The sequence below is a fragment of the Gadus chalcogrammus genome, chromosome 11, assembly GCF_026213295.1.
Source record: "Gadus chalcogrammus isolate NIFS_2021 chromosome 11, NIFS_Gcha_1.0, whole genome shotgun sequence".
Lineage (NCBI taxonomy): Eukaryota > Metazoa > Chordata > Actinopteri > Gadiformes > Gadidae > Gadus > Gadus chalcogrammus.
The window spans coordinates 27153835-27180418 of record NC_079422.1 but is presented as its reverse complement, the minus strand read 5'-3'; the positions used below and the strand labels follow the sequence as shown (position 1 = coordinate 27180418).

Below are 26584 nucleotides of genomic sequence, written 5' to 3'. Positions count from 1 at the left end.
TCAGCCCTTCAGAATGTCAGTTCTCTGTCTTTCTTCACACGCACTTATTCGGAGCATCGCGAGTGTTCCACGGTTCCGCCGAGCAGGTGGAGCTACCTGTCGGATGGGTCTTCTGGACACAGGGTCCATCAGTACTAGCAGTAGAGCACTCTGGGTTGGAGCTCTACTAGCAGTGGGACATTTAGGATAGTGCCCCCATGCGGCAGTTTCAGGAAACGCAGCGACACAGAGATAAACAGTTATTTAGAAGCTCAATCTTTTTATTTCATTATCAAAGCTCGGTATATTTGTATTAAAAGACAAACAACTGTACCTTAAGTTAACAACTCTGTTGTCAATATAAACACTGTTTTGAAAAAAAACAACTTCATTTATATAAAAATAAACATTGACATAAATGATTGAGATATATATTGAATGTCTTGGCCCATACGCGTAGAGGTATAAAAAATAGAAAGTGTTTGCATCGTTTGGTCCCATGAAATGCTTTCAGTTCCCTGTAGTAGTGTCCTGTTATGGATACATCTACTCATTGCGATATGTGACCAAATAAAACCGTTCTTCCCAAGAAGATGTAAACAAATCAACTTAAAAGATGTAAATTAAATCTAAAAGCTCTTTGTTTTTAGTGCTATTCCCAGTATAACGCCTTGAAGGACTCATCCTTCTCAGTCTGGCTGTGATTCACCGGTTACTCCGTCTTCAGCCTGCTTGCTGTTCTGAGCAACAGCAGAGGAACTACAAACATGGCCGACGTGAGGATGAAGCAGACTTCGGCTCCGGCCATCCAGTACACTGAAGAGGAGAGAGCAAGGCAGGGTGAAGGGAATGCTCTCCATCCATCCTCATACTTTCAAAATAGCTACAACACTATTAATGTCCATTTGTAGTTATTGGACTGCAGAGGTTGTCTGCATTCTTTAAGGAACGGGGGGGAGACGACTTGTTTACCGGAGGAGGTGACGATGGGGCCCAGCGCTCTGGCCAGCGCTCCCAGGCTCCTCAGGATCCCCATGACCGTCCCCTTCTGGCCCGCCGAGCCTGCAGGGACACGAGACGTCAGCTGGGGTTGTGGCACTCAGAATGTCAGAAGTCTATCGACCGCATGCAAACACCAAAGAGACCTCAGTGCATGAATCAATGTTGTTTTAACACTCGCATCACTGTGCTCTAAAACCGTTACTCCATTCACTCAGTCCTCCTTCTGTGTGCGGACATGAGAGTGAATCCCATCCCCATGGTAACGGAGGAGAGCCTCACCGTGGTCAGAGACCAGCGTGGACAGACAGGGAACCACGATGGCAGCAGCTGGAACAGAGGAGGACAGAAGGTGAGTGTTCTGGAGGGTTCCATGAGGGACTGGTCCCTCCAGGGACAAACATCATCCATCTAGCCTTTCACTTCCGTCATTAGATTACAGTTTCAAGACAATAAAGCTTTCACTTCCAATTTAGAAAGATGGCTTGAGTTGAGCTGCTTTCTCGGATAAAACGGTGGACTTACCGAATGCGTACAACGCCAGGCCGAGATAAAGCATCACCAAGTTCCATGCGAGCCCAACCAGAACGAACGCTGGAATCAGGGCCAGGATTGCCTGAAGGAAAGGAATAACCTTTTGAATCCAGAAACAGGCCTTCTATAACCCGGTGCGGCCAGCTGACCCGGGCCTGTCTCCCTTCCCTCCGGAGGTCTTACCGTACGGACAGCCTTGATGTGGTGACCCGGTTGGATTCTGCGAGAATACCCCCCCTGTATCGACATCATGATGACCCCAATGAAGAAGAACATCTTTCCTTGCTGCATACTGCAAAGAAAGTACGAAGAGTCATTTAAATAATGTTTTGATAAAGTAAAGTTTTATAATTAAAAGATGGACCCTTTTATTTAAAACAAAAGGCTCCATCTACCAGAACAACAAAACAGAAGCAGTAGCCAGCTTGACCTGTTTTACTAGTTATTACACAACTATAGATTACTAAAGTACAAGAGCCCTCTTCATTTTCGTACGTCTGGAACCAGCTGGAACCGGACGGACCCGGATGGAAGCGGCTGGTTTCCTCTCACCTGGTGAAGTGGAAGCGCTGGTGCGTGAGGAAGCTCAGGGTGAACTCGAGCCCAGAGAAGAGGAAGAGGTAGGAGAAGTAGACCAGGCCCAGGACCTGCAGCTTCCTCATTCCTGTCAACCCAGGCGCGACATCTTGACACCACCGAACACACGTTACCTCAACTGTCACCCCACAAAGCATCTTACCCCATCTTTACACCACCCGGACTCACATTAACACAACTGTCATCCCACACACAGCATCTTACCCCATCTTTACACCACCCGGACTCACATTAACACAACTGTCATCCCACACACACAGCATCTTACCCCACCTTTAAACCACCCTAACTCACATTAACTACTGTCTGGAAAGCTTACATTCATTATTCTACTACTGCTCCTGTTGTGTATTTAACTTATTTGAACAAACTGTATTAATGTCGTTTTTAATGTTCTCTTTGAAATGTGTACAGATATTTTCCTCCATATTCTGGTCCTTTGGCCTGGTGCCGACGGCCCGGCGAGGGTGAATGAGGTGGGGGAGGGGCTCACTCTGTTTGGACGGGGGGTCCCTCACCCGGGACACAGCCGAGAAATAGAACAGGGAGCCGGGGTTCAGCAGGTCTCTGGGGCCCTCCAGTCCCGGGGACGAGACCTGAACCACAAGGATCAACATCATCACACACCACTGGGTCAACAGAGAGATTTAACACAGCATGGTTCAACTTTGGTTTATTGGCTCGGAAAAGGAACTAGATTGATTTACTGTTATCTGTGAGCCGGCATTATCTAATTATAAATTGAGGAGCATCAAAACTTAAGTTTAATCAACTCAAACTATCTCTGCTCCTCCATCTTACATGTTGCAACGACGACATGTAACATGTAACATGTAACATGTAACATGTTGCAACAACTCCTACATGACTGTACACTTCTGGGATGTGTATACTGGGCTGTGGATACTGGGATGTGTATACTGGGCTGTGTATACTGGGCTGTGTATACTGGGATGTGTATACTGGGATGTGTACACAAAGAGAACTGCCCAAACAGATGACCTCACTAGCTGTCATTAAGCAGTGGAATGGAAACATCTGGGCCAGTGTTAGCCTATCTGCTCATTGGACTGAGAGTACCTTCACAGGCCAACCCAGATTCACCTTGAGGTGCTTCGCTAGTCTCTGGCGCTCACCTTGAGGTGCTTGAACAGTGTCTGGCGCTCACCTTGAGGTGCTTGGCCTGAGTCTGGCGCTCACCTTGAGGTGCTTGAACAGTGTCTGGCGCTCACCTTGAGGTGCTTGAACAGTGTCTGGCGCTCACCTTGAGGTGCTTAACCTGAGTCTGGCGCTCACCTTGAGGTGCTTGGCCTGGGTCTGGCGCTCACCTTGAGGTGCTTGGCCAGGGTCTCGGGGAGCAGGAGCCAGATGAAGAGCAGGTCTGCCAGGCTGAAGAGCAGGGCCAGCAGGGCGGGGTACTGGTGGAAGAGCTCCCCCTGACCGGCGTGGACCGCGAAGTACGCCCCCATCAGCGGGCCCAGGGTGAAGCCCAGGGAGAAGGCGATGCCGATCATGGCCTGAGGACACACGTCCACCGGAATGGGTTCAGCCGTTTGAGCTGTACATCACTTTTAGACCAACCTAAGACTAGACTTAGACTAACCACATTAGAAAAGCACAGTACACCCCCAATGACTTTGAACCTCATTCGTTGTTCCCGTTCTCCTTGACCACGAGAGCGACCACGTACCATTCCTCGGTTGCGTGCCTTCGGGCAGGGCAGGTCGGCCACCACGGCCGTGCAGACGCTCACGTTCCCCTTACAGATTCCCCCGACGACCCGGAACACCAGGAAGCCACTGAAGCTCCGGGACCAGGCCCAGACCGCGTAGGAGAGGGCCAGCCCGGCCTGGAGGGGGGAGAGGGGGGTCAGGCTGCTGCAGGATTGGTCCGCTCTCCTCAGAGTCTCTGTCATTGGCTGCTGCTAAAGGGTTAGTGTGAAAGGGTCCCGTCTTTCTGTTAGCAGTTATTACATTATGTTCATCGGTTTTGTTTTACTTCTTTATCACAGCTCATCCTTTAGAGACCTTTTTGAGACACAAACCGGATCGACTCTCAGTTCCACGTGAGCAGACCTATCGTCGACGTTCGCCTTTTGCCTAAACCGCCTTCTGGATTTAACTAAATATAACGTTAGTTTAGGCAAACGAGGAGGACCTGTCAGAGAGCGGAGAGCAGCCTCTGTTGCCCCGTGCTGCCCCCTTTTTCACCCTGTTGCCCTGTGTTACCCTGTGTTGCCCATGTTACCCCGTGTCGCCCTCTGATGCCCTCTGTTGCCCCCTGTTACCTCTGGTTACCCATGGTTACCCTGTGTTCCCCCCCATTGCCCCCTTGCTGCCCCCTGTTACCCCCTGTTACCCCTGGTTGCCCATGGTTACCCTGTGTTCCCCCCTGTTGCCCCCTTGCTGCCCCCTGTTACCTCCTGTTGCCCCCCATTGCCCCTCATTGCCCCGTGCTGCCCCCTTTCCCCCCGGCCGCCCTGCCCACCGTGGTGAGCAGCAGCAGCGGTCGTCGTCCGAGGCGGTCTGACGCGGCGCCGGTCAGCGGGGACGACAGGAACTGCAGCAGAGAGAAGAGCGACCCGATCAGACCTGAACAGACGAACCGGAGCGGGACACAGAGCAGAACATGGACGGTAAAACACTACAACAACACTATAAACTGACTCAATGAACTCAGTAATGTCTCACACACAGAGTGAAAGGAAGGACCCGTCATCACCACACCGTACTCACCCCCAAACAGAACACTGTTGTACTTCCTCTCCATTGGAATCCCCACCGCCTCCCTGAACCAATCCACAACGCTCTGAAGGGACTGGTACACCGGGTCCTGACCAATCACACCACAAGAGGAATCAGACAACCAATAGGAGCCTTCTGAATGAGCAGCAGGACGATGCAGAGACTGAACACACGGCTTTTCGGTCAAACCCCCCAGGTGTGGAGAGGTGGGATCAGAAGATGGTGGAGGCGGCGCATTCCTGCTGAGCTGGAATTAAACTTGCTAGGTTGAAACCAGGACTGTTTTTCAAGGAGCTTGCTCAATGGTACTTGAGCTCTAGCTGCTGAGGAGTGTGTGTGTGTGTGTGTGTGGGGGGGGGGCATGGACAATGTCCAGGTGGGGGTCTGTGCTGGAGGAACGGTACATCCCCTGATGGACCAGGGATGGGTCTGTGGGTCTCACCGCAGTCTGTCCGTAGTGGTCCAGGATGGAGGGGAACAGTGGCAGGATCAGGGTGAAGCCTAGCAGGTCCAGCAGCAGAGCGACGAACACCACGTTGATGACCCTGGAGGAGAACTTCTCCTTCTCCCCGGAGACGGTCTCGCTGGACGTTCCAGCCATCCTTCACGGTCTGCTCAGCCAGAACACTACATAGGAACCGTGTTGAACAGAGAACGAGGTCAAATTAATGGAAGACAAACTGTACATTATGTTCCTGTTGGGAACAAAAACACAGTTACCAAGTACGGTGGATACGGTCAATGTCAGAGTCAACTCAGGGTGAAGTTAATAGTTCTGTTGATAGTTCTGTTTGTTTTGTTCTTCTTTGAGGTCTTCTCAAACCATACCTGCAGGTAAAGTGGACTCGGCGCCTGCTCTAGCTACGGTTGAAGCCATAAAACCCGCCGCGTTAACGTTGTGATTACGGTAATGAGAATAGAGACATTATCGATCAGGAAGGAGCAGGTCTGACTGGAAGGAATGAGGAAACAGATATGCTAGAGGAACACACCCAGGGTAGGGTTTGATTATTGAATGATCTACCTTTCTACCTGAGGGTAGAAATAAAAAAATACAATGCATACAACTCATATCAAAGAATCCCATTTAAACAAGTTTAAACCCGGACTTAAATCCATACGAACTGTAGAAGACACCTTGGCCTAATCATTAACTTAACTCGTATTAACTATTACATAAAACAGAACGCAGAAGAACGAAGTTCTGAAGTAGGGCTATACTCACACCGAACCCCCAGATACGAGTCAACAGAGACAGCGGTGCCTTGCTCATCTGCAGCCTGACTGGTTCTCCTCACTGGCTCTCCTCACTAGTTTGAGACCAGGAAGCGGAGTCCCGTATCACTTGGCGAACCACGTGACCTTGAACGCCACGCCCACGAGGTCTCATCATCCTTATCGTTTATTTACTTTCTTGGCTCTTTTCTCAATAACTAAAATTCTTGTTCTTGCAGATTTTATTGGACGTTTTTTAATAATCTAAATCTAGCAAAATCAGTCGATACAAATAAATGTAGTGATTAGAAACACTTGTTTTATTGGAAAACATATTTAAGAAAAAAAAAAGGTCCAGACATTGTAACAGAAAGAGTTCTACAAAGTTCATAAAATATCTGATTACAGCCAATAAAACAGAAAGAACAACTTATTTACAAAGACACTCGTCAGCAGCTGATCTGACCATCAGTCTGAGGCTACCGTGCCTCTTGACATGACTCTGATTCTACATCCTGTTCATCTTGACATGACTCTGATTCTACATCCTGTTCCTCTTGATGTGGCTCTGATTCTACATCCTGTTCCTCTTGATGTGGCTCTGATTCTACATCCTGTGCCTCTTGACGTGACCCTGCAGCTCAGCGGCGGTGCAGAAGATGCGTCCGCAGTAGGGGCAGCTCAGCGCGCCGGGGTCTCCAGAGCGCGTCCTCGGGGCGGCGCTGGGGTCTGCGGGGGCTGCTGGGACAGGAGAGAGACCGACTGACGTTAAACAGCTTCCACCCTCATCACGCACCAACATCTGATTGTTTGTTTTGGCCCCCGGCGGGCCCCGGTACCGGACCCTTACCTTTGGTGGGAGAGGTCCCCGGGTCCCCCGAGCCCCCCAGGGCTCCTCCGCTGGGGGACCCTCCGCGCTGGAGGGAGCCCTGCCCGGAGAGTCTCCGGTCCAGGTAGACGTTCTCCAGAACGGGCATCTCAGGGCTCCCCAGCCCGTCGCCCCGCCCCGCCCGGTGGTCCCGCGGGACCTCCGGGCTCAGCGACGGCTCCTCACGGGGCTCCGTGTCCGCGGCTCCGTCTGGGACGGGGGGGGCGGCGGGCGGCGGCCTCCCAGACGCGCCGGAGGACCCCTGAGCCCCCGAGGGCCCGCCGTCTGCCCCCGGCCCCCCGGGGGGTCCCACGGCCCCCCCGTCCTCCAGCGCCGAGGCCTCGCCCTCTGCCCTCCGTTTGCTCGTGAACCCCACCCCCCCAGTACACCCGTCCTCCGAGCCCCTCGGTGCTGCCGGCGGTCGCCCATCACAACGCCGCTGCCCCTCCTCTTCCTCCTGACCTCTCAGCCCCTCCTCTTCCTCCTCTCTTCTGCGTCGCGGCCGTTCCGTGGCGTCTCGTCCCTCCTGCTTCCCTCGGCGTTGAACCCCGTCCCACCCTGGGGTGACCCCCTCTTCATCCTGGTTCCCCTCCCTGGGGTGGGACCATGCGTCCTGGCCCTCCTCCCCCCCCCCGCTCCTCCCTTCCAGGTGGTCCAGGGTCACCTGTCCCACCAGCTCATGGTTCCTCTCCACCTGGACGGGACAAAGGAACAAGGGAACTGTGAATGGATTCTCGAGCTTCTTGCTCCGTTCAAGTTGTTCCTCCCACTCAGAGGTCGGCTGGATGAAGTTATGACACAATGTTCCAGAAACAGGGAGGGGCTCTGGCTGCAGAAGACAGTACATCAGGGGACTTCACATCCCCAGTAAGGGGAGAGTAAAGTAGATGAATGGATGCACTCCTAATGAAAGGGTGATGATTTGGGTGAAGGGGAATAACCTGCCAGCCGGCATTCCACCAAGGAGGGGCTGAAACCCAAACCGGAATGCTCCGTCCTCCCCACCCTTCGCCTCACCTGATGCTTATCCCACAGGTGCGCCTCCAGCAGGCTGAGCCGGGGGCAGCGGAAGTAGCAGAGCCGGCAGGCGTAGGGCCCCGCAGGGCCGTGCTTCAGCGCGTGGGCCCCCAGGGCGCCCGCGCTGCCGCAGGTGAAGGTGCACTCCTGGCAGCGGAAGACCACGTCCGCCAGGTAGCGTGACAGCCTGGGCCGCCGCAGCTCGATGGGGACCACGCGCTCCTCTGGGGGGAGACGGTAGAGATGCTCCCATTATCCAATAACATTTATTCCTTCCCGATTCCGATTCCTGAACTTGCATATCGGCCGATACAGCGTCGAGCACTGTAACTACGAACAGCACCCCCCTTATCGGAGGCTTCTCTGAAGCCCAGTTCAGACCAAAGATTTGCCTCGCAACGACTCGCGACGAGACGGGCTGCGGCGTTCTAAAACTAAATTCATAAAAAAAATAAAAAATTTCAGGAGTATGCAAATTATTCGAAAGCGGTCTGGACTCCGTGCACAACCCGCCTCCTCCAGTGAACCAAGGAAGCCCGCGCCGTGTCGAACGGGGGATTTTAGCCCCTCGGTTTTATACAGGAAACTTGAGATCAGACGGTGAAATCGCTGGGCGTGCCAATCTGCGACCGAACCGGCTTGGCAGTGTAAAAAGGCCTAACGAAAAGGAGAAGACGGCGAGTTAGAAAGCCGAGAATATGGAGCCGCGGTTGGTAGGCCTACTTCCGCGGCAGAAACAGGGTGCCTACGCCAATCTTTGTAGAGAGATTTCTATGGGCAAAAGCTGTGGTTTTATTTTTATTGATCCTCTTCGAGAATTTGTGTGTAAAGGGGTGGGTCTAGATTATATTCTCGCCTTTGTCCTTTGTAAAGCGCATTGTAGGCCTATTGCTTTTGGGCCGATACTGCGCCCATTCCTTGATTGTTCTGCCGCATCACTCAAAACAATACATTTCGTTCCAAGGTTCTTCCAATCCACTCCAATAGTGGTCCTGCATTGAGTTTAAATCCAACTCTAATGAATAAATGGTCCAGTTTTAAGTTTCACAGAATATTTATACATTCCCAGGGCATGTTAAATGAGTTCATGCGCCGCCACTCGTAACACACTTGTAAAATGCAGTCGTCAATTGATGGAATGGGTTATTAAATACATCATCACAACCAAAATGTGGAATTAATCAAATAAATTACAGATAAAAAACACTGAAATGGCTACTTTTAGTTGAACACATTTGAACGAAATATTTATGATCCCCCAATGTTGACCTGAAGTCGGAGGCGGTAGGCCTACTAAAAGGTGTCTGAATGGGGGCATGTTCGAATGGCCACATGTAACCATAACAACGGAGTAAGGCCGTGACGCACAAGTTGTTCTGTGCTGTGTCCTGACTGGCTGAAGAGAAACAGCTACGTCGTTGTGTTCTAAAACTGGACCTGCCGATTTGACATGTGACACAATCTCTGGCGACTCCTTGCAACGGCATCAGCCGCGCTGGAACGACCAGTTCACACTGCTGCAACTTTTCCCCTGCAACGTTCCAAAACAGTCTCATTGCAAGTCGAAGCGAATCTTTGGTCTGAACTGGGCTTTGTGATGATGTAGTCGCTTCACTTACTGTCGACAATTATTATTTTTACACAACTACATCATTTACATTTATAATTACAATAAATCATTTATATTCTTCTAGTTAAGCGTGAGCATCCATGTTTTTCCAACTTGGTAGCTCGAACGCTCGTAGGTCGGAGACGACGCGTTCCCCAGTCCGACTTCCCACCTCCGAGCGCTAACGAACGCAGCCTAGCACCGTAGAGTTGGCGCTGTTCTCTGCCTGCGTGGTAAAGGAGTCATGTGACGTATCGGATCGGCCCATTTACTAGCGTGCTCGCCGATAGCCGATCTACTGCGTTCTAGGCGTGTCGGAGGAGCTTCCGGTACCGGCCTGGGAACGACCCGTTTGGAGTGCTTACGGCGGTGCAGCACGACGTGGTCCACCAGGTGGTCCCGGCTGAGGGTGTGGTAGAGACACAGCGGGCAGCGGAGCCTCTTCTGGGGCGGGGGCTGCGCCGGGCCGCGGGAGTGACCCGTCTTCTTGTGCAGATCCAGCTTCCTCCTAAAGGGGGAGGAAAACCAGAGGAAAGAGGAAGACTTCACGACCACAGGCGCCACTCTCTCAGTTTGGTTTCACCGGAACCGTCGGACCTTAAACTAGTGGATCACACGAGCCCAGACTGCGCTGTCGTAACGAAGCAGCGAGCGACATCGCAGGGCCGCCGGGGGTGACCTAAACTGTAACAGTAACAGTAACTGAGGGCGTCCCCTCAGAGCTCCCACCTGAGTCCAGTGAAGTAGCAGCAGTCCTTGCAGCGGTGGACCTTCTTGCCGTGGATGTTCATGTAATGCCGCCGCACACTCGACCAGTGCCCGCTGGAGAAGTCGCAGAACTCGCAGGGCAGCGTCCTATCGCCAGACACCTCCGCGGACAAAGGAGCCACGCTATTGGCCGGCGCCATTGATCTGTAGTGACTCAGCTGTCTCTGGACCTCTGCTGGCTCCGAGTACACAGAGTCTGTAAGAGAGGAGGTAACACGATCACAACAAGGCCGTCGTGTAGGTAATGACGGGAATAACCCAACAAACGTATTAGGTTGGGCTATTAGTTAGGACTGCAACTACAGCAACAGGGGTCACTTGCGTTTGCTGGTTTTGACTGCCGGCAGGGGGGCCGGGGAGGGGTCCCTCTGGAGGTCTGGATGGGCAGCGGGGGGGTTCTCCTCGGCTGGGGGGTCCCCCGCTGCTGGGGGGCCGTCCCCCTCCACCTCGAGGCTCCCCGATGGACCAGCGCTCCGGTCAGCTGGAGGCTCTGCAGCAGAACAGACGACGCTCACGTGGTCTGTCTGTCCGTCTGTCTGTCTGTCTGTCTGTCTGTGTGTCTGTGTGTGTGTCTGTGTGTGTGTATGTGTCTGTGTGTGTGTGTGTGTGTGTGTCTCACCTGGGTGTTTCTTCCGGAAGTGGCTCTTCAGCAGACACAGCATGTTGGTGCGATAAGCGCAGATAAGGCAGTGGAACGCTTTCAGACTCCCGGGTCGGAACTGGGTGCACTGGTCAAAGCTGTGGGGGGACGGAATGAGGAGCACTCGAATCAGGCGCTCCAGCGTTGGAATCATCTGGTAAGTCACCAAAGAGGTCTGTAGAGGGAGCGCCTGCCTTACCGCAGCCGACCACCAGGCCTTTCTCCGTAACATTCCAACCGTAAAACAGTAAACTCCTGACCGACGTTCCTCTGTCCTCTGTCCTCTGTCTGGTCTCTGCGCTTCCTAAAGGCCTCGCGGGCAGCAGCGCTCCACCGGACGCCACGCAGGACGCTGGTCCCTAAGGGACGCCACGCAGGTCCCTAAGGGCTACCTGGTCCCTAAGGGACGCCACACAGGACGCAGCTCCCTTAGGGCTACCTGGTCCCTAAGGGACGCCACACAGGACGCAGGTCCCTAAGGGCTACCTGGTCCCTAAGGGCTACCTGGTCACTAAGGGACGCCAAACAGGACGCAGGTCCCTACCTAAGGGCTACCTGGTCCCTAAGGGCTACCGGGTCCCTAAGGGACGCCACACAGGACGCAGGTCCCTAAGGGCTACCTGGTCCCTAAGGGCTACCTGGTCCCTAAGGGCTACCTGGTCACTAAGGGCTACCTGGTCCCTAAGGGACGCCACGCAGGACGCTGGTCCCTAAGGGCTACCTGGTCCCTAAGGGCTACCTGGTCCCTAAGGGCTACTTGCTCACTAAGGGCTACCTGGTCACTAAGGGCTACCTGGTCACTAAGGGCTACCTGGTCCCTAAGGGCTACCTGGTCCCTAAGGGCTACCTGGTCCCTAAGGGCTACCTGGTCCCTAAGGGAATATTCTAATAGCGATTCTTTCGACCAATATTGCGATTGTGGTCCAGATTGTGGTCCAGATTGTGGTCCAGATTGTGGTCCAGATTGTGGTCCAGATTGTGGTCCAGATGTGGTCCAGATTGTGGTACAGATTGTGGTACAGATGTGGTACAGATTGTGGTACAGATGTGGTACAGTATGCACCTTGTGTGTTTAAAGTCCCTTATGGTCTGTATGATTCACTAAACATCAGTAAACCGTTCTATAATACGACCAACACATCGGACGCAGTCAACACATAAACGGCTCCTTCCTTTAGGCCAGGCCGATGTGTTGAGATGAATTATATTATAACATCTGTATTTATCTTTTGAATTGTAAAAGAAAAAATAAATACAAATCTTACTGACCTCCAGTGAGTAACAAACAAATCACAGGAAACAATCAGTATACATATAATTTTTTTGATTTGCAAATTGAGTTTTATTCCATCGTGATGTCGGTTTGGATTTGATCAATCGTTCAGCCCTAGCTCCTCGTCCCTGGGGGCCCTTTAGACCAGACCCGGGATCAGGTCTACACCCATAAAGGAGGGCAGGACCCCCCACGAGGCCCCTGACGCCCTTCAGACCCTGGATCAGGTCCACCCGGTACGGGTCCACTCACCGGTCCGTGGACAGGGCGGCGGGCCCCGGGGCCGGCCCCCCCACCGCCGCCTCCTCCCCGTGGCTGCGGCGCTCGTGGACACGAAGGCCCAGCAGGGAGGGGAACCAGCGGCCGCAGAGGGCACAGGCGTGGGCCTCGGCCCGGGGGGGGGCCTTCTCGGGGGCTGGGCTGGTCACGGGCTTCGGCGACGCCCCTTTCCTGTTGGACTGGAAGCAAAACCAAAGAGCAGGTTGATGGACAGCTGCATGAACACATCTCATGCTGGGAATATTGTCCACTTACTATACGCTGAACAGAATAACAACTAATACCTCGAGAAGAGAACATTCAAGTCGAAACCAGCATCCCGATAGTCTCAAATACAATGTCACCACATTGGAATTCAAGATGCAAATAAACCGCTGGGCTTTAGGTGGAACACAGATCAACCAAAGCGGTTGAGTGAAGGACACTTCAGGCTCACCTGACTGGAGGGGGCCACGGCCCGGTCGGACACGCCCCCCCGCTGCTGCGCCCTGTGGAGGTCCAGATGAACCCGCAGCTGCCTGGTGCTCCGGACCTCCAGCCCGCAGCGGTGGCAGGCATAGCCCGCCACGGCACGCCGCTTGGCTGAGCGGTAGAGCACTTTAAAGTCCATTTGAAAATGTGCCAAGTGAACCCCCGTGTAGTGGGCACTGAGACCGCTGGCGGAGCTCAACATCTGACCACACTTCTGACACTCAAAAGACTTTTTGACTTTCAACTCTTCAGGGGGGTCCATTCCATGAGACTTGGTGTAGTGACAGAGCAGATACCGACGCCTTGAAGACACATACGGGCAGAGCTTACAGTTATAGCTCACGGCGGTGTACTCCATCGCAGGTGTTTTGGATTCGAGCCCATGCGCGGTTCTATAATGTTGCTTCAGATATTTGTTTGATAATGTGATATATGAACAAACAGTGCACTTGAACACGTCGCGCATGCTCTTGCTGCAGGCGTTGACATGTTTAGCCAAGGCTTCTTTGCTCTTCTCGACGTGTTTGCACCACGGGCACTTCAGGAGCCCGGCTTGGTTCTTCTTGGAGAAGCCCTTCTTCATCGAGCCCTGGTATTTAGACAGCAGTTGCTTTGTTAGTGCATATTTAGCAGCTGGTTTGAGGACACACGAACCGGAGTCCCCATGGCATTTCACGTCATGCAGGTTGAATTTCTTCAGGGAGCGACAGACCTCGTTGCAGGTGTGACACATGTACCCCCCCGCACGGACCCTGGAGCGGGGGTTGCCCCCATTGGACCCGTGGGGCACGTGGGCTAAACGTTTTTCAAACACTTCAGCTCTAACCTTTTTGGTATGATGTCTGGCACGGCAGTGAGAGACGACCCCATGCCTGGTCGTGTGCACATACACACACCACGGGCACTTGAAGACCACGTTCCCCTCCGTCCTGTGGCCCTCCAGCGCAGCCTCCTCCTCAAACAGGGACGGCTGACTCTTCCACTCCTCAAAGTGTTTCATTCCGTAGTGAATCTTGAGTCCCTGCCATGTACTGAAGAGTAAGGAACAGCAACGGCACATGTACACTCTGGAAGAAGGGGTACTTTGGGAGGAAAGACCGGGCGATGGTTCCAGTGTTTTGGGGGCCAGATTATAGTCAAGCTGACCATCTGCTTCCGTTGCATGGCTGTTCTGGTCCTCAGCCTCGCGACCGAGGTCCTCAGACGCTGAAGCCTTTCCCTTCACAGGGCTGGGATGAGCCCTGGATTTGTGTTTTGTGAGGCCGGTCAATGAAATACTTTTGAAGGAACATTTCCAGCATGAGAAGCTCTTGGCCTTCTTGGTCCCCGATGAGATCCTCCATCTCATCGCTGGAGACGTGGGCTCCTTTTCCTTTTTAGAGGGAGCATCTTTGGGAGCCATGTGGAAGTGATTTATGATGTGTTTAAGGCTACTAACATTGGATCTGTGCTTTTCTTTGTAATGGTCGAAGACTCTTTCGGCTTTCTTGTCTGAAAAATGGCACCACTGGCAGTGGAAACCTTCCTCTATACGTCCTTTGGCAAAGGCCGTTCTTAAAATATTTTCAGCACTTTGATGAATTTTGTGATTTTTACCTAAATGCCTTTTTAAAAGATACGCATTTGAGGCACCATAGTCACATCTGTGGCACAAAAAGGGTGTGATTTTTCTCTCCCCAAGCGCTGGCTCGGACGGCCGGCTGATAGCCTCAAACTTCAACTGTTCTTCGCAGGGTTGTTCATAAACCTCAGCAGTATATCCAAATATTTGCCTCTTGGATATCTTACCATCAGGATGAGACTTTTTCAAATGGTCCATGACCCTTGATATGAGCTGGTTACCGTAGTTACACTGGGGACAAAAGAAGAAGCCCTGGCCTTGCAGAATGGGGACAGGCAGACCAGAGGATAAAACAGTAATCTGATTGTTTGGGGATTTCGATTTCTTCATTTGTCTGTGAATGGCTTCTGTGTAATTGGAAATAGTAAGTGTCGTCGTTTGAAACCCTTTGTGTTTGTTTTTAAAGTGAACCAAAACGAGTCTTAAACAACGGTTCCCATAGTTGCACTTCGGGCAGAAGAACAAGTTCTTGCCACGCGATCTACGAATCACCAGCTCTTCTGCCTCTTTGGCTTCACCGTGGCCTCCGTCTTTGAGGCCGTCGGCAGGGCTGCCGGGGGCTTCTACTCCGGCGCAGGACTCCTTCCGGACGGGGGCCTCGTGTTGGGGCGGAGTCGGGCGGCGAGGGGGGGCGTTCCTAGAGATCCGAGGACGACTGATGGCGGGGGACCCCCCCACTGCGCTGTCCACTGCTGCGCAGCGGGGGGGTCCCAGCACCGGAGGACTCGTGCTCGCGCCAAGCTGAGTCTTCTGACCGCTCAGTATGGGAGTCGGGGGTCGGACGCTGCAGGGAGCACCAGTGGCGTCCACAAGGGGGCGCTGAGGAGCGTCAGGGGGATCAGGTGGATCTACAGCAGATGTGTTTTCTTCAGGTAGCGGTTCAGACTGGACCTTTGTTCTCTCTGAAGAACCTGAAGAAGGATTTTCCTCAGAAGGGTCCGTTGGTGACTCATCCTGATTTGGTGCGTCCAGGATGAGATCTTCTGAACTCGTTTCAGGTAACAGAGGTTTTGTATCGGAGACCAAAGCTCTGGTTCGTCTGATTTGATCCAAAGTAATAACTATTTGGGGATGTTGTGATTGGTAGTGCACAAACATGGCCACCACAGACTTGTGACAAAACGTGCACGAGTCACACTGAAGGTCTGCTCGGAGGCTTCTGGGTGTAGGACTATTTATTGAAGGATTATCTTCCATTTGTTTTGGTCGAGAAATACCAGCATTTCCATTGTGTTGTTGGTCATTAAAGTCCTTTTTGGGTAATTTCAGATCTTCCTCCCCATTGATCAGTTCAAGAGTAACTGTAGACCCGTCTGGGAGGAGAGGTTTTCTTGGTGCACATGTTGGCAATCTAATCTTTATCATTCCATGCCTAGGATTCTTAACAGGAGGAGTGACAGTATCTGCCCTCTGTAACAGGTCGGGTGACGTCACATGATAGAAGGAACTCAAGGAAGACTTAACGTTTTGCCCAGACGATGCGCTGAAGTACTGCGTTATCTTTCTGGATGTTTCTTGGCTTCCTTTCCCGCGGCCGGCCAGGCTGGAGACACGCTTGTTTTTTGAGGTAGGCTTTGCAATATTGGGGGGGCTCTTTTCATTGGCCACCAGCTTATTTCCCATTACTGTACTCAACGTGTCCGGTGTCCTGTTCAGCCTGTTCACCTCCGGCTGCAACGCAGATATGCTCCTCTCTGTGGCGACCTCCTCTGAGGGCTTCGGGCTCGGTGTGGCCTCCCCTGGGGGTGGTAAGGTGGCGTTCCTGATGGCCTTGTCTACGTCCAGATCATGGTCCTTGCCCAGGTGCTCCAACAGCATGAGCTTGGACTCAAAGATGAGGACACAGTGACTGCACTGGAACCTCTGCACTGGGGGGCTCTGAGTGCTCGGCACGGGGCAGGCCCTCCTGGCGGTGCTGAGGGCGTTCTCTACGTTCAGGCTGTGTTCTTTGCCCAGGTGGTCCAGCAGCTCTAGCTTGGACGGGAAGAAGATGAAACAGTGACTGCACTGGTACCTCTGGACTGGGACCCGATTGCTGGTCAGGTGGCCGGCATTAACGACGTTCCTGATGGCCTTCTCTGTATTCAGGCCGTGCTCTTCACGCAGATGTTCCAGCAGCTCTAGCTTGGCCGTGAAGATGATGCCACAGTGAGAGCACTTGAACCTCTCGACCTGGAGGAGCTCATTACTGGTAAGGAGGGCCGACTTGCCGGTAGAGCATCTTGAATCTAGGAGATTGAAGAATGGCCTGAATGTTAACATTAAGAGAAAACAAAACCATAGTCAAAACAGAATGCCAATACATACATCAATACTTGCATCAATACGTACCTCGTTTCATTTTTATGCATTCAAACACCCGGCGATGAAGATGCAATCACAAGTTAGGTACCTAAAGGAATAGATACTCATTAAGTCCGTCCGGAATCCGCCCCCTGCCGTGTGTAGCTCCATGCATCTCTACCAGTACATCTGTATCAACACATCTGTCTGCACAGAGACTCTATAAATCCATCTCTACTATCTCCATGGTGACGGTACTCACAAAGGACGAAGGCGCTATATGGAGCATCATTGTGAAGGATGTGCATTGATTGGTTGGATCAATAAGGCGCCTGGTTCGGTGTGATCGGGTGGTTTTGTTTCTGTACCGGGAAAAGTTTACTATCCCGCGATCAGGGAGCCACGTGACTTCCGGAACCAGATCCATTCAGTGACGAAATCCGTTCATTATGCCAATGTTTTATCAAGTTAATTTAATTATTTTTGGAAATCACACATGTTACTCAGACCGTAAACCAATGATTTCACTATAATATGAAGTTATATATGCAGTTTTAAATCGGTGCCCGGCATTCAAGTCAAGAAATGCTCGTAATTCAGGAGATGTAGGGTCTCGTTTCTTCAAATTAACTTCAAATAGACATGGTTTAGCAAAACGGAATCATTTATGTATTATGTCACTTTTTTTTTAGAGACAATAAGAATAAATCTCTATGTGGTTCACACGGTTGTGTTCTGTTGTTCCCCCCCGGACCCATTTCCGGGCGGACCTGAGCTGTCAGTCTGGTCCTGCTGGAGGAGGTCTGTCTGTAGGCTTTGTTTATCGTCTTCTGTTGAAGGGTCTAACGGTACAATCATCTCACTTTGGAGAGTTTTCCGTCTTCTAAATGATCATATCCGTCCATCATAAGGTACACTGTGTTCTTTACATTAACGACATTAAACCAGCAGGCAGTCTGGACCATGAAGGTTGAATCAGTTCAGGTTGGATTCAGTATTGAAGTTTGAATGAACTCGTTACTCGTTAAATAGAAAGCGCTGTCTGTCCAGGCCGGTGCGCGTCACACGGACAACCCACGGCCCTTCTTCACACGATGATGCAATGACAAAAGACAACCATTCTAAGCAAAACCGTTGTGTTGTGTGTCCCACCATTGTTTGTGTGATCCCTTTTGTGTCTCTTTCCCCCCCTGGCAGAGGTGACCGTTATGTGGACGCATTTGGTGGACGCACGGCACCATGTTTACCGTTAAACTGAGCGGCCCGCTACGGGCTGTGCGGAGTATCTCCTTCGGGCCCTGTGTCTCCCACCTCTCCGCCCTCTCCCGATGCTCTGTGGACCAGAGGGGTGGAGCTGGAGCCCCCGGGGTCCACAGCCGGACCGCGTCTCTTCTGTCTGCCCGGCAGCAGGCGGTGACAGGCGGGCGGAGAGCGTTCGTTGTGTCGGCGGCGGCCGTTGTCAACATGGCGCCCCCCGGGGTCCAGCCTTACCTCCGGTTGATGAGGATGGATAAACCAATAGGTAAATCTATAAATAACGTCTTATAGCATGGGACGCACTTTCACAATCACCCATTCATTCATACACACCAGCAGTGTCCACCAGACAAGGGGACTGCGGGATTAGGTGTCATGCTCAGGGTCACCTCCATATTGGGTTAGTCGGCGCCTGGGATCAAACCCGCAACCTTCTGATGTCCAGACGACCCGCTCTCCCTCTAAACTACTGTCGACTGAGAATGGGTTTCCTTTCTTCTTCGGTGCTTTGTATATAAATGTAATTCATTATGTCTAATAGCAGTCGCCTAAAGCCACAACTCCAAGCAGGTAGGAACTGGTCTCAACCGGCTCCCCAAGCTGTCCCGCCAGAGAACCACAAACCTCGATCCTCCTCACTGGGATGCTAATGGCCTCGTTCACAATATGGCTGACCTTCTGAATCAGAACAGTGGTTAATTTCTTTCTGACTGCATGGTGACAAATATATGAAGGTTCCACTTGGGGTCAACCTTGTGGAAGGGGAGTGTGGGACCAGTCCCCCTCTGACTGGGCTGGGTCCTAACGGCTCTTCTGGTTGAAGGGACGTGGCTGCTGTACCTTCCCTGCGCCTGGAGCATCGGGCTGGCCGCAGCCCCCGGCTGCCTCCCCCCCCTGGACATGCTGACCCTGTTCGGGGCGGGGGCTGTGTTGATGAGGGGGGCCGGCTGCACCATCAACGACATGTGGGACAGAGACTTCGACCGGAAGGTGCTGTATTACCAACATAAACGGCTTTTTAATATTTTAAAGCATCTTCTTTTGGATCCAAAAATATTGAATGTATAATCAGAGTATGGGTTTGCATTTACATGAATACTTCAGTCGGTGTGTGGAATGAGGCTTTGTTTACATAAGCTTTGTAAGGTGGAGCAGACGGGTGTGCTGTGTGTGGCTGCAGGTGTCCCAGACTCAGTGACTGTGGGTGCAGGTGGACTCAGTGACTGTGGGTGCAGGTGGACTCAATGACTGTGGGTGCAGGTGGACTCAGTGACTGTGGGTGCAGGTGGACTCAGTGACTGTGGGTGCAGGTGGACTCAGTGACTGTGGGTGCAGGTGGACTCAGTGACTGTGGGTGCAGGTGGACTCAGTGACTGTGGGTGCAGGTGGACTCAGTGACTGTGGGTGCAGGTGGACTCAGTGACTGTGGGTGCAGGTGGACTCAGTGACTGTGGGTGCAGGTGGACTCAGTGACTGTGGGTGCAGGTGGACTCAATGACTGTGGGTGCAGGTGGACTCAGTATCTTGTGGGTGCAGGTGGACTCAGTGACTGTGGGTGCAGGTGGACTCAGTATCTTGTGGGTGCAGGTGGACTCAGTATCTTGTGGGTGCAGGTGGACTCAGTGACTGTGGGTGCAGGTGGACTCAGTATCTTGTGGGTGCAGGTGGACTCAGTATCTTGTGGGTGCAGGTGGACTCAGTATCTTGTGGGTGCAGGTGGACTCAGTATCTTGTGGGTGCAGGTGGACTCAGTATCTTGTGGGTGCAGGTGGACTCAGTATCTTGTGGGTGCAGGTGGACTCAGTGACTGTGGGTGCAGGTGGACTCAGTATCTTGTGGGTGCAGGTGGACTCAGTATCTTGTGGGTGCAGGTGGACTCAGTATCTTGTGGGTGCAGGTGGACTCAGTATCTTGTGGGTGCAGGTGGACTCAGTATCTTGTGGGTGCAGGTGGACTCAGTATCTTGTGGGTGCAGGTGGACTCAGTATCTTGTGGGTGCAGGTGTCCAGGACGGCCAGCCGGCCCATCGCAGCGGGGGACGTGTCCCAGCTGCAGGCGCTGGTGTTCCTTGGAGGACAGCTGTCTCTGGGCCTTGGGGTGCTGCTCTGCCTCAACTACTACAGGTGAGCGCGTGGACGCATGAGGGTCCCATCTGGGTCCTTTGGAGACACGCCACCTCGTTATTACTAATTACTTATTGCTCCTAACGAGCTGGTTGTTGCCTTCATGCTTGAATACGTCGTGTGTATTTATCTGGGGATGTTGTATGAATGAGTGAGTGTGAGGCACTTATTTCAAAGCACTTTGAAACCCAGTCCGTTAAGCGCAGTCCGTTTAGCGACCGCGGCTCCCATGTGGTCCCTGCAGCATCGCGCTGGGCGCGGCCTCCCTGTCCCTGGTGCTCCTCTACCCGCTGATGAAGAGGGTGACCTACTGGCCTCAGCTCTTCTTGGGTACGCTCCATCCACACCCCCCATGGCCCCAACAGCAAGCCCTGCTCAGACCCCCCCCCGCTCTGATACTAGCCCTCCCTCTCTCCTCCAGGGCTGGCTTTCAACTGGGGGGCTCTGCTTGGCTGGTCGGCCGTGGCGGGCTCCTGTGATTGGTCCGTCTGTCTGCCCCTGTACTTCTCTGGGGTGATGTGGACCCTGATCTACGACACCATCTACGCCCATCAGGTGACCGCCAGCGCCTCGGGCCACGTTTTGAGGACTATCGTATAGTATTGCATTGTGTGTATATAGATAGATAGATAGAGTATAATAGAGGGATTACTGCAGTTTGTTGTGATGGTTTACGTTAACATTCACTGAATGTGTATTTCGACTGCACACAGTGAAGTCCACGTCGTTGTATTGTGACCCCGTCTCTCTGGGGCCCCCGTAGGACAAGGAGGACGACGTGAAGATCGGGGTGAAGTCCACGGCGCTGATGTTCCGGGAGCAGACCAAGCCCTGGCTGACGGGCTTCGCGGCGGCCATGGTGGCGGGGCTGGGCGTGGCCGGGGTCAACGCCGAGCAGACCCTCCCCTACTACCTGACGCTGGCCTGCGTGGCCGCCCACCTGGGGCACCAGGTACACCCGCTGGGGGCCACGGGCCCGGAGGATGTTTAGCCAACCTTTATCGTGTATTAAGTCTAATCCAGGTGAACCTGCTCAGAGTTCACCTGGACTCTGCGTAGCCCCCCCCCCCCCCACCCCTCTTATTCACTTATTGTCTGTTGTACGTCCTGGCACTTATCAAGGTGTAGCATCTTACCCTAGCTGTCTTTGTTGTGTACGGGGAATGGGTTAACCTAGTGATGGTTAGTGCTTGGCACTTGGTTCTATGAACATCCTTACTGTACCGACAGAGGTATATTGTTGTTGTTGTTCTCCTTTGTCTGTCAAATGTACTTATTGTATGTCGCTTGGGATAAAAGTGTCTGCTAGATGCTCTGAATTTTAACGTATTAAAGCCAACGTATCGACCGTCCCTCCTGTAGATCTACGCGCTGGACATCCACCGACCAGAGGCCTGCTGGAACACCTTCGTGTCCAACAGGAATCTGGGTCTGCTGCTCTTCCTGGGGATCGTCACCGGCAACTTATGGAAGGAGAGGAGAGAGACTTTACTGCAAGATGAAGAACTGCAGACGTCTTGAGGAAGACGTTGGGCGTTCTTCAGATGCTTCGTTTGTCTTTATTTTCCACCATGAACTGGTTCTTATGTAAGAGAACGTAGAGCTTGCTTACAGAGACAAATCAGGCGCAGGCTGTGAAATCCTTTACTTCAAATGTATTTCATACAGTTTTTCATTTTTTAATTTGCATGTGACTTGATAAATAATTGATTAATAAATATATTTAAAAAACACACATTGAATCTCTGCTAGTAATTTAATATCACAAACACGTCTAACTGAACGCTCTGGGCTTAAGAAGGAAGCAAAGCGCCAGAGCGGCGTTGAGGAGCGGGAACAGAAGCACGGACACGGAGGACCACGCCCCCAGAGGAGCCACGCCCCCAGAGGACCACGCCCCCAGAGGGGCCACGCCCCGGGCCTCCACCAGCAGCACCACCCAGGTGATGACCGCCTGGGTGTGGGCCCAGCTGAGCCCCGCGTACAGCCCCCGCCCCCAGCGGGAGCTCAGCGCCGCCCCCACGTGGCGGTGCAGGGCGTAGTCCGCGCGCACCGCCAGCCCCCAGCCCAGGAAGCCCGCCGCCTGCCCAGGGCGCAGGCCGTGCCACCAGGCCGAGAAGCCGAAGGTCAGCAGCAGGGGGCAGCGCCCCCCCCTCCGGAACACCAGCCGCCGCAGCCACGCCGCCGTGGTGGCGTTCCACCGCCGGGCGAACTCGGAGACCCGGGGGGACGCCTCCGTGGTCCAGGGGTCGCCGTCCGAGAGCCCGCCCCGGTCGGGGCCCCGGGGGCCGAAGCCGGCGGCGAGGTTGAGGCCCTCGCTGACCCCCCAGTGGGAGTAGTACCGCAGCCTCAGAGCCAGAGCCACGCCCCAGAGACACAGACACGCCCTCGCCGGCCCCCCCACCGCCGCCGCCGGCCCGGGACCCGGGAGGCCCCGCAGGAGGCCGGCCCGGACCCCCTCCAGGAGCAGGACCTGCAGCAGCTTCAGCGAGACCGCGCCCAGAGGGAGGGGCGGGGCCCCGGGGCCCGAGCCCTCTACACAGCCCACGAAGTAGCTGTAGGGGTACAGGGGGCCCCCCAGCAGGGTCGGGAAGCTGAGCACGTAGCTGCAGAGCGAGAGGAGGAAGAGGGGGCAGCTGGCAGCGCCCCCCTGGGGCAGACGGATCCGCCCCTCCTGGAGGTCCATGGACACGCTGGTGACCCTCTGGGTGAGCAGCATGAGGGAGGAGACCGCCACCAGGGCCCTGGGCCCCAGGGCAGAGAGACTACTGTTAGAGGACCCCCACCAGGGCCCTGGGCCCGGGGCAGAGAGACTACTGTTAGAGGACCCCCACCAGGGCCCTGGGCCCGGGGCAGAGAGACTACTGTTAGAGGACCCCCACCAGGGCCCTGGGCCCCAGGGCAGAGAGACTACTGTTAGAGGACCCCCGCCAGGGCCCTGGGCCCCAGGGCAGAGAGACTACTGTTAGAGGACCCCCACCAGGGCCCTGGGCCCCAGGGCAGAGAGACTACTGTTAGAGGATTCATCAGGGGAATGGAATAACTGGTTTCGTATTCGGTCAAAAACATTTGATATCTTTTGTTCATTTTAAAGAGCATCGATCTGATTTGACAGATTTTCTGTTTACAAAAAAAATATTCTTGATTTAGAAAATGTGATTATACAAATTATGAAACCGGTTTAAATGGACTAGTGGAAGTCCTTAATTAAAAGACTTCCCTGCAGCGACGGTCTACGATCTGTCGGGATTTAAGTTGAATCCTTTGCGCAGCAGTCCCCCTGACAGACAGACAGGCAGACGGACAGGCGGACGGACAGACAGACAGACAGACAGACAGACAGACAGACAGACAGACAGACAGACAGACAGACGGGTGAGACCCCTACCTGACGCCCCCCCCCTGGGGGAGAAGGCCCTCCCCGTGCTGAAGGAGCAGGTGGCAGACGGTCTGCCACAGCATCTGCCCCCAGAACACCCAGCCGTGGACCCGGTCGGGGGGGACCCACACCACCAGCAGAGCGAACCCCAGCGCGGCCACGAGGACCACCAGGCTGTAGACCCCCATGGTGCCGACGGCCAGCAGACAGCCCCCCAGGCCCAGGCTGACGTACCTGCTCGGGGAAACGGGCGTCAGTGACTCGAGGAACCCGGTGGAACACGTGTCGACCACAGAGAGCTGCAGGCCTCTTTAGTAACACATTCATCCCGCTCCTGCCTGGTCGCACTCTTCTTTTACTACGTGGGACTATACCAGTTCCCCTGTGTCTGTAGTCTGATAAGGAGTTGAGCTGTGGAGCCGTGCGTACCAACCTCCAGGTCAGGGAGAGATGTGCCCGGGCCAGGGAGTAAAGCACAGCCAACGGCAGCGCGAGACACTGGTGCCACAGGAGCCAGTGCTGCTCCCACAACCAGTCCATAGCAGTCAATGAACTGGTGTTTCACTGTCTCTGCTGAGTCGCTAGCCCCTACCGCCTGAGCACAGAGCTCTGGTTGGAGGACTGAGGGAATACCTGTGAATAAAGCCTGAGTACAGAGCTCTGATTGGCTGACAGGAGTGTGGCAGCTACAGTGTAGAGCCATACTTCAGCGCCTGTGGAAACCACAGGGCGTTCCCGTGGTTGTTATCGTGGTCACCTCTGCGACCTGTTTGCGTACGAGCCCATTAGAACCTCTTTAACCTGCTGTGTCCAGACGGGCGTGTTGGTTCAATACGCCGCATTGAGCTGAATCCTAGGAAGGAATAGTTCAGTTTATTTGCTATTATCACATTGCAAGCGTTCTTAGCAACACATGCACAGGCAACACACACACACACACACTAACACGCACACACACACTAACACACACACACACACCATAATGAAATATAATACAATATCACTAGGTATACAGTATATGTTTTGTACTATTTATTACTATTTTGTTGACTTTTCTTATGTATTATTCATAATCTCTTAGTTCAATTAGAAGTTAACCATGTACAGCTGTGGTCGCTGAGGTCCTGGTTTACAACTCCCAGTCCCTGATGCCAATCACTAATCATCCCTCACCCTCGTTATCAATACCTGATCGACCCGCGGCTGCACCCAGCCATGACTGGAGATGCACCGTGTGCTGCAGTGGTAACGCTGGTCTTAAAGGTCTGAGTCAACCAGGTCATCAGAGAATATAAAACCAAAAGTGGTTCCTCTGTGTACCTGTCATTTTGCTCCATAGACACTAGGTGTCAGTAGAGTGTTTTGGGAGCATCTCAAAGCTACCTTAATGCGGGCCAGAAGCAGAGACTGAATTCAATAAAAAGATTGAAGGCATGGCAAGGCAAGGCAACTTTATTTATGTAGCACTTTTCATACACAAGGCAGACTCAAAGTGCTTCACATATAAACATTGTGATACAATAAAATAAAATAATAGATAAGTAAAGAAAACATATGCAAAGAAATTAGTAAAATAGAAAGTGCAATGTATTTAAGATCAGATCAACAGTCTCTCTGGTATCCGCGTCGGGACTCCAACCCGACCTAAAAGAACTTGGTACTTTCTCTGGGACTCCAACCCGGATTCTAGTAACTCTAACCACGAACCAAAGGCCTTATTCTGGGACTCCAACCCAGACAGACGTTGGGACTCTAACCCAGACAGAACTCAGGTCTTTCTCTGGGACTCTAACCCGACCTAAGGAACATGGTCCTTTCTCTGGGACTCCAACCCAGATTCTAGGACTCTAACCCGGACAGAAATTGTGTCTCAAACCCTTATCCTTTCTCTCTGGTATCAGATCATGTATCTTTCTGGTAAAAATAGAAAATTTAATTGAAAGGCTTTTTAGTAGGTAAAATTGAAAGTGCAATGTATTTAAGATCAGATCAACAGTCTCTCTGGAACCCACATCGGGTGGGTTCCAGAGAGAACCCACCCGACATAAAGAGGGTCCTAAGATCGAACCTTGTGGGACTCCACACATTACGTTGGTTGATTCTGATACAAAGTCGCCAATGGAAACAAAGTAGTTCCTATTTTGTAGGTAGGATCTGAACCAATTTAAGACTGTGCCTGAAAGCCCCACCCGGTTTTCTAACCTGTCCAAAAGTATTGTATGGTCTACAGTGTTGAATGCAGCACTGAGGTCTAGTAGCATTAGTATTGAGGTTTTGCCAGAGTCTGTGTTAAGACGGATGTCGTTTACAACTTTAATGAGGGCGGTCTCAGTGCTGTGCAGGGGTCGAAATCCTGATTGGAAGGTGTCATAACAACCAGTTGATGCCAGGAAGTGATTAAGTTGCTGGAGGACAACTTTCTCAAGGATTTTACTTATGAAGGGTAGATTTGATATTGGTCTGTAGTTGTTAATAATAGAGGCATCTAGGCTCCGCTTTTTTAAAAGGGGTTTAATAACTGCAGTTTTCAAGGCTTTTGGGAAGTTGCCTGACTGGAGAGAGTTGTTAACTATCTGCAATATGTCGATTGCTAGGCAGTCAAAAACATTCTTAAAGAGGTTGGTAGGTAAAGAATGAAGACAGCAATGGATTCTTAAAGTTTTTTTATGATTATTTAAAACACACACTACTTAATGATTGTCCATACCTTGCATTAGGCATACTCTAAATATGTCTATAGGTACACACAGGGCCAACGGACTGCGGGGGAAAGTGAGGCAGTCCTGGGGGGGCCCAAGGCAGAGGGGGGGCACATGGCAATAACAAAAAAAAAAATATATATATATTTTTTAAAATATTTTATTTGAATTATCCAAATCAAATATTAGTGTCAAGAGTCGCACACGGCCACGTCTCCTACCCCCCCCC

The 26584-nt window shown here is 52.7% G+C and overlaps 4 protein-coding genes across 5 annotated transcripts; 1 reads left to right on the top strand and 3 right to left on the bottom strand.

Annotated features, from left to right (window-relative positions):
* Window positions 1–184: 184 nt before the first annotated feature.
* mfsd10 (major facilitator superfamily domain containing 10) lies at window positions 185–6166 on the bottom strand. The gene is made up of 13 exons (XM_056602633.1): window positions 6081–6166; window positions 5296–5480; window positions 4845–4941; window positions 4597–4700; window positions 3800–3958; window positions 3438–3626; window positions 2603–2705; window positions 2065–2176; window positions 1696–1804; window positions 1504–1594; window positions 1261–1308; window positions 952–1041; window positions 185–795 (listed from the first exon to the last, which is right to left on the bottom strand). The coding sequence occupies exons 2-13, from the start codon at window positions 5452–5454 to the stop codon at window positions 692–694; spliced, it is 1365 nt and encodes a 454-aa protein (XP_056458608.1). The 5' UTR covers window positions 5455–5480; window positions 6081–6166; the 3' UTR covers window positions 185–691.
* A 208-nt stretch (window positions 6167–6374) lies between these two features.
* On the bottom strand, window positions 6375–17314 carry LOC130392388 (zinc finger protein 462-like). The gene is made up of 11 exons (XM_056602871.1): window positions 17160–17314; window positions 16946–17006; window positions 12959–16842; window positions 12496–12701; window positions 10950–11068; window positions 10653–10820; window positions 10292–10526; window positions 9928–10070; window positions 7954–8177; window positions 6919–7630; window positions 6375–6806 (listed from the first exon to the last, which is right to left on the bottom strand). Exons 2-11 carry the CDS (start codon window positions 16953–16955, stop codon window positions 6676–6678), a joined length of 5832 nt encoding a protein of 1943 aa, XP_056458846.1. The 5' UTR covers window positions 16956–17006; window positions 17160–17314; the 3' UTR covers window positions 6375–6675.
* Window positions 17315–17633: 319 nt separating this feature from the next.
* On the top strand, window positions 17634–22026 carry coq2 (coenzyme Q2 4-hydroxybenzoate polyprenyltransferase). 2 transcript variants are annotated; one of them, XM_056602638.1, is made up of 8 exons: window positions 17634–17698; window positions 18095–18419; window positions 18978–19144; window positions 20156–20277; window positions 20522–20607; window positions 20699–20832; window positions 21041–21229; window positions 21640–22026. In XM_056602638.1, exons 2-8 carry the CDS (start codon window positions 18137–18139, stop codon window positions 21796–21798), a joined length of 1140 nt encoding a protein of 379 aa, XP_056458613.1. In that variant the 5' UTR covers window positions 17634–17698; window positions 18095–18136; the 3' UTR covers window positions 21799–22026. The 2 variants fall into 2 exon arrangements, with proteins under 2 accessions (XP_056458613.1, XP_056458612.1); XM_056602637.1 differs by having other exon boundaries at window positions 17656–17808; window positions 21640–22025.
* A 25-nt stretch (window positions 22027–22051) lies between these two features.
* mboat4 (membrane bound O-acyltransferase domain containing 4) lies at window positions 22052–24203 on the bottom strand. Its single transcript, XM_056602870.1, has 3 exons — window positions 24090–24203; window positions 23666–23890; window positions 22052–23021 (listed from the first exon to the last, which is right to left on the bottom strand). Exons 1-3 carry the CDS (start codon window positions 24194–24196, stop codon window positions 22052–22054), a joined length of 1302 nt encoding a protein of 433 aa, XP_056458845.1. The 5' UTR covers window positions 24197–24203.
* Window positions 24204–26584: the final 2381 nt, after the last annotated feature.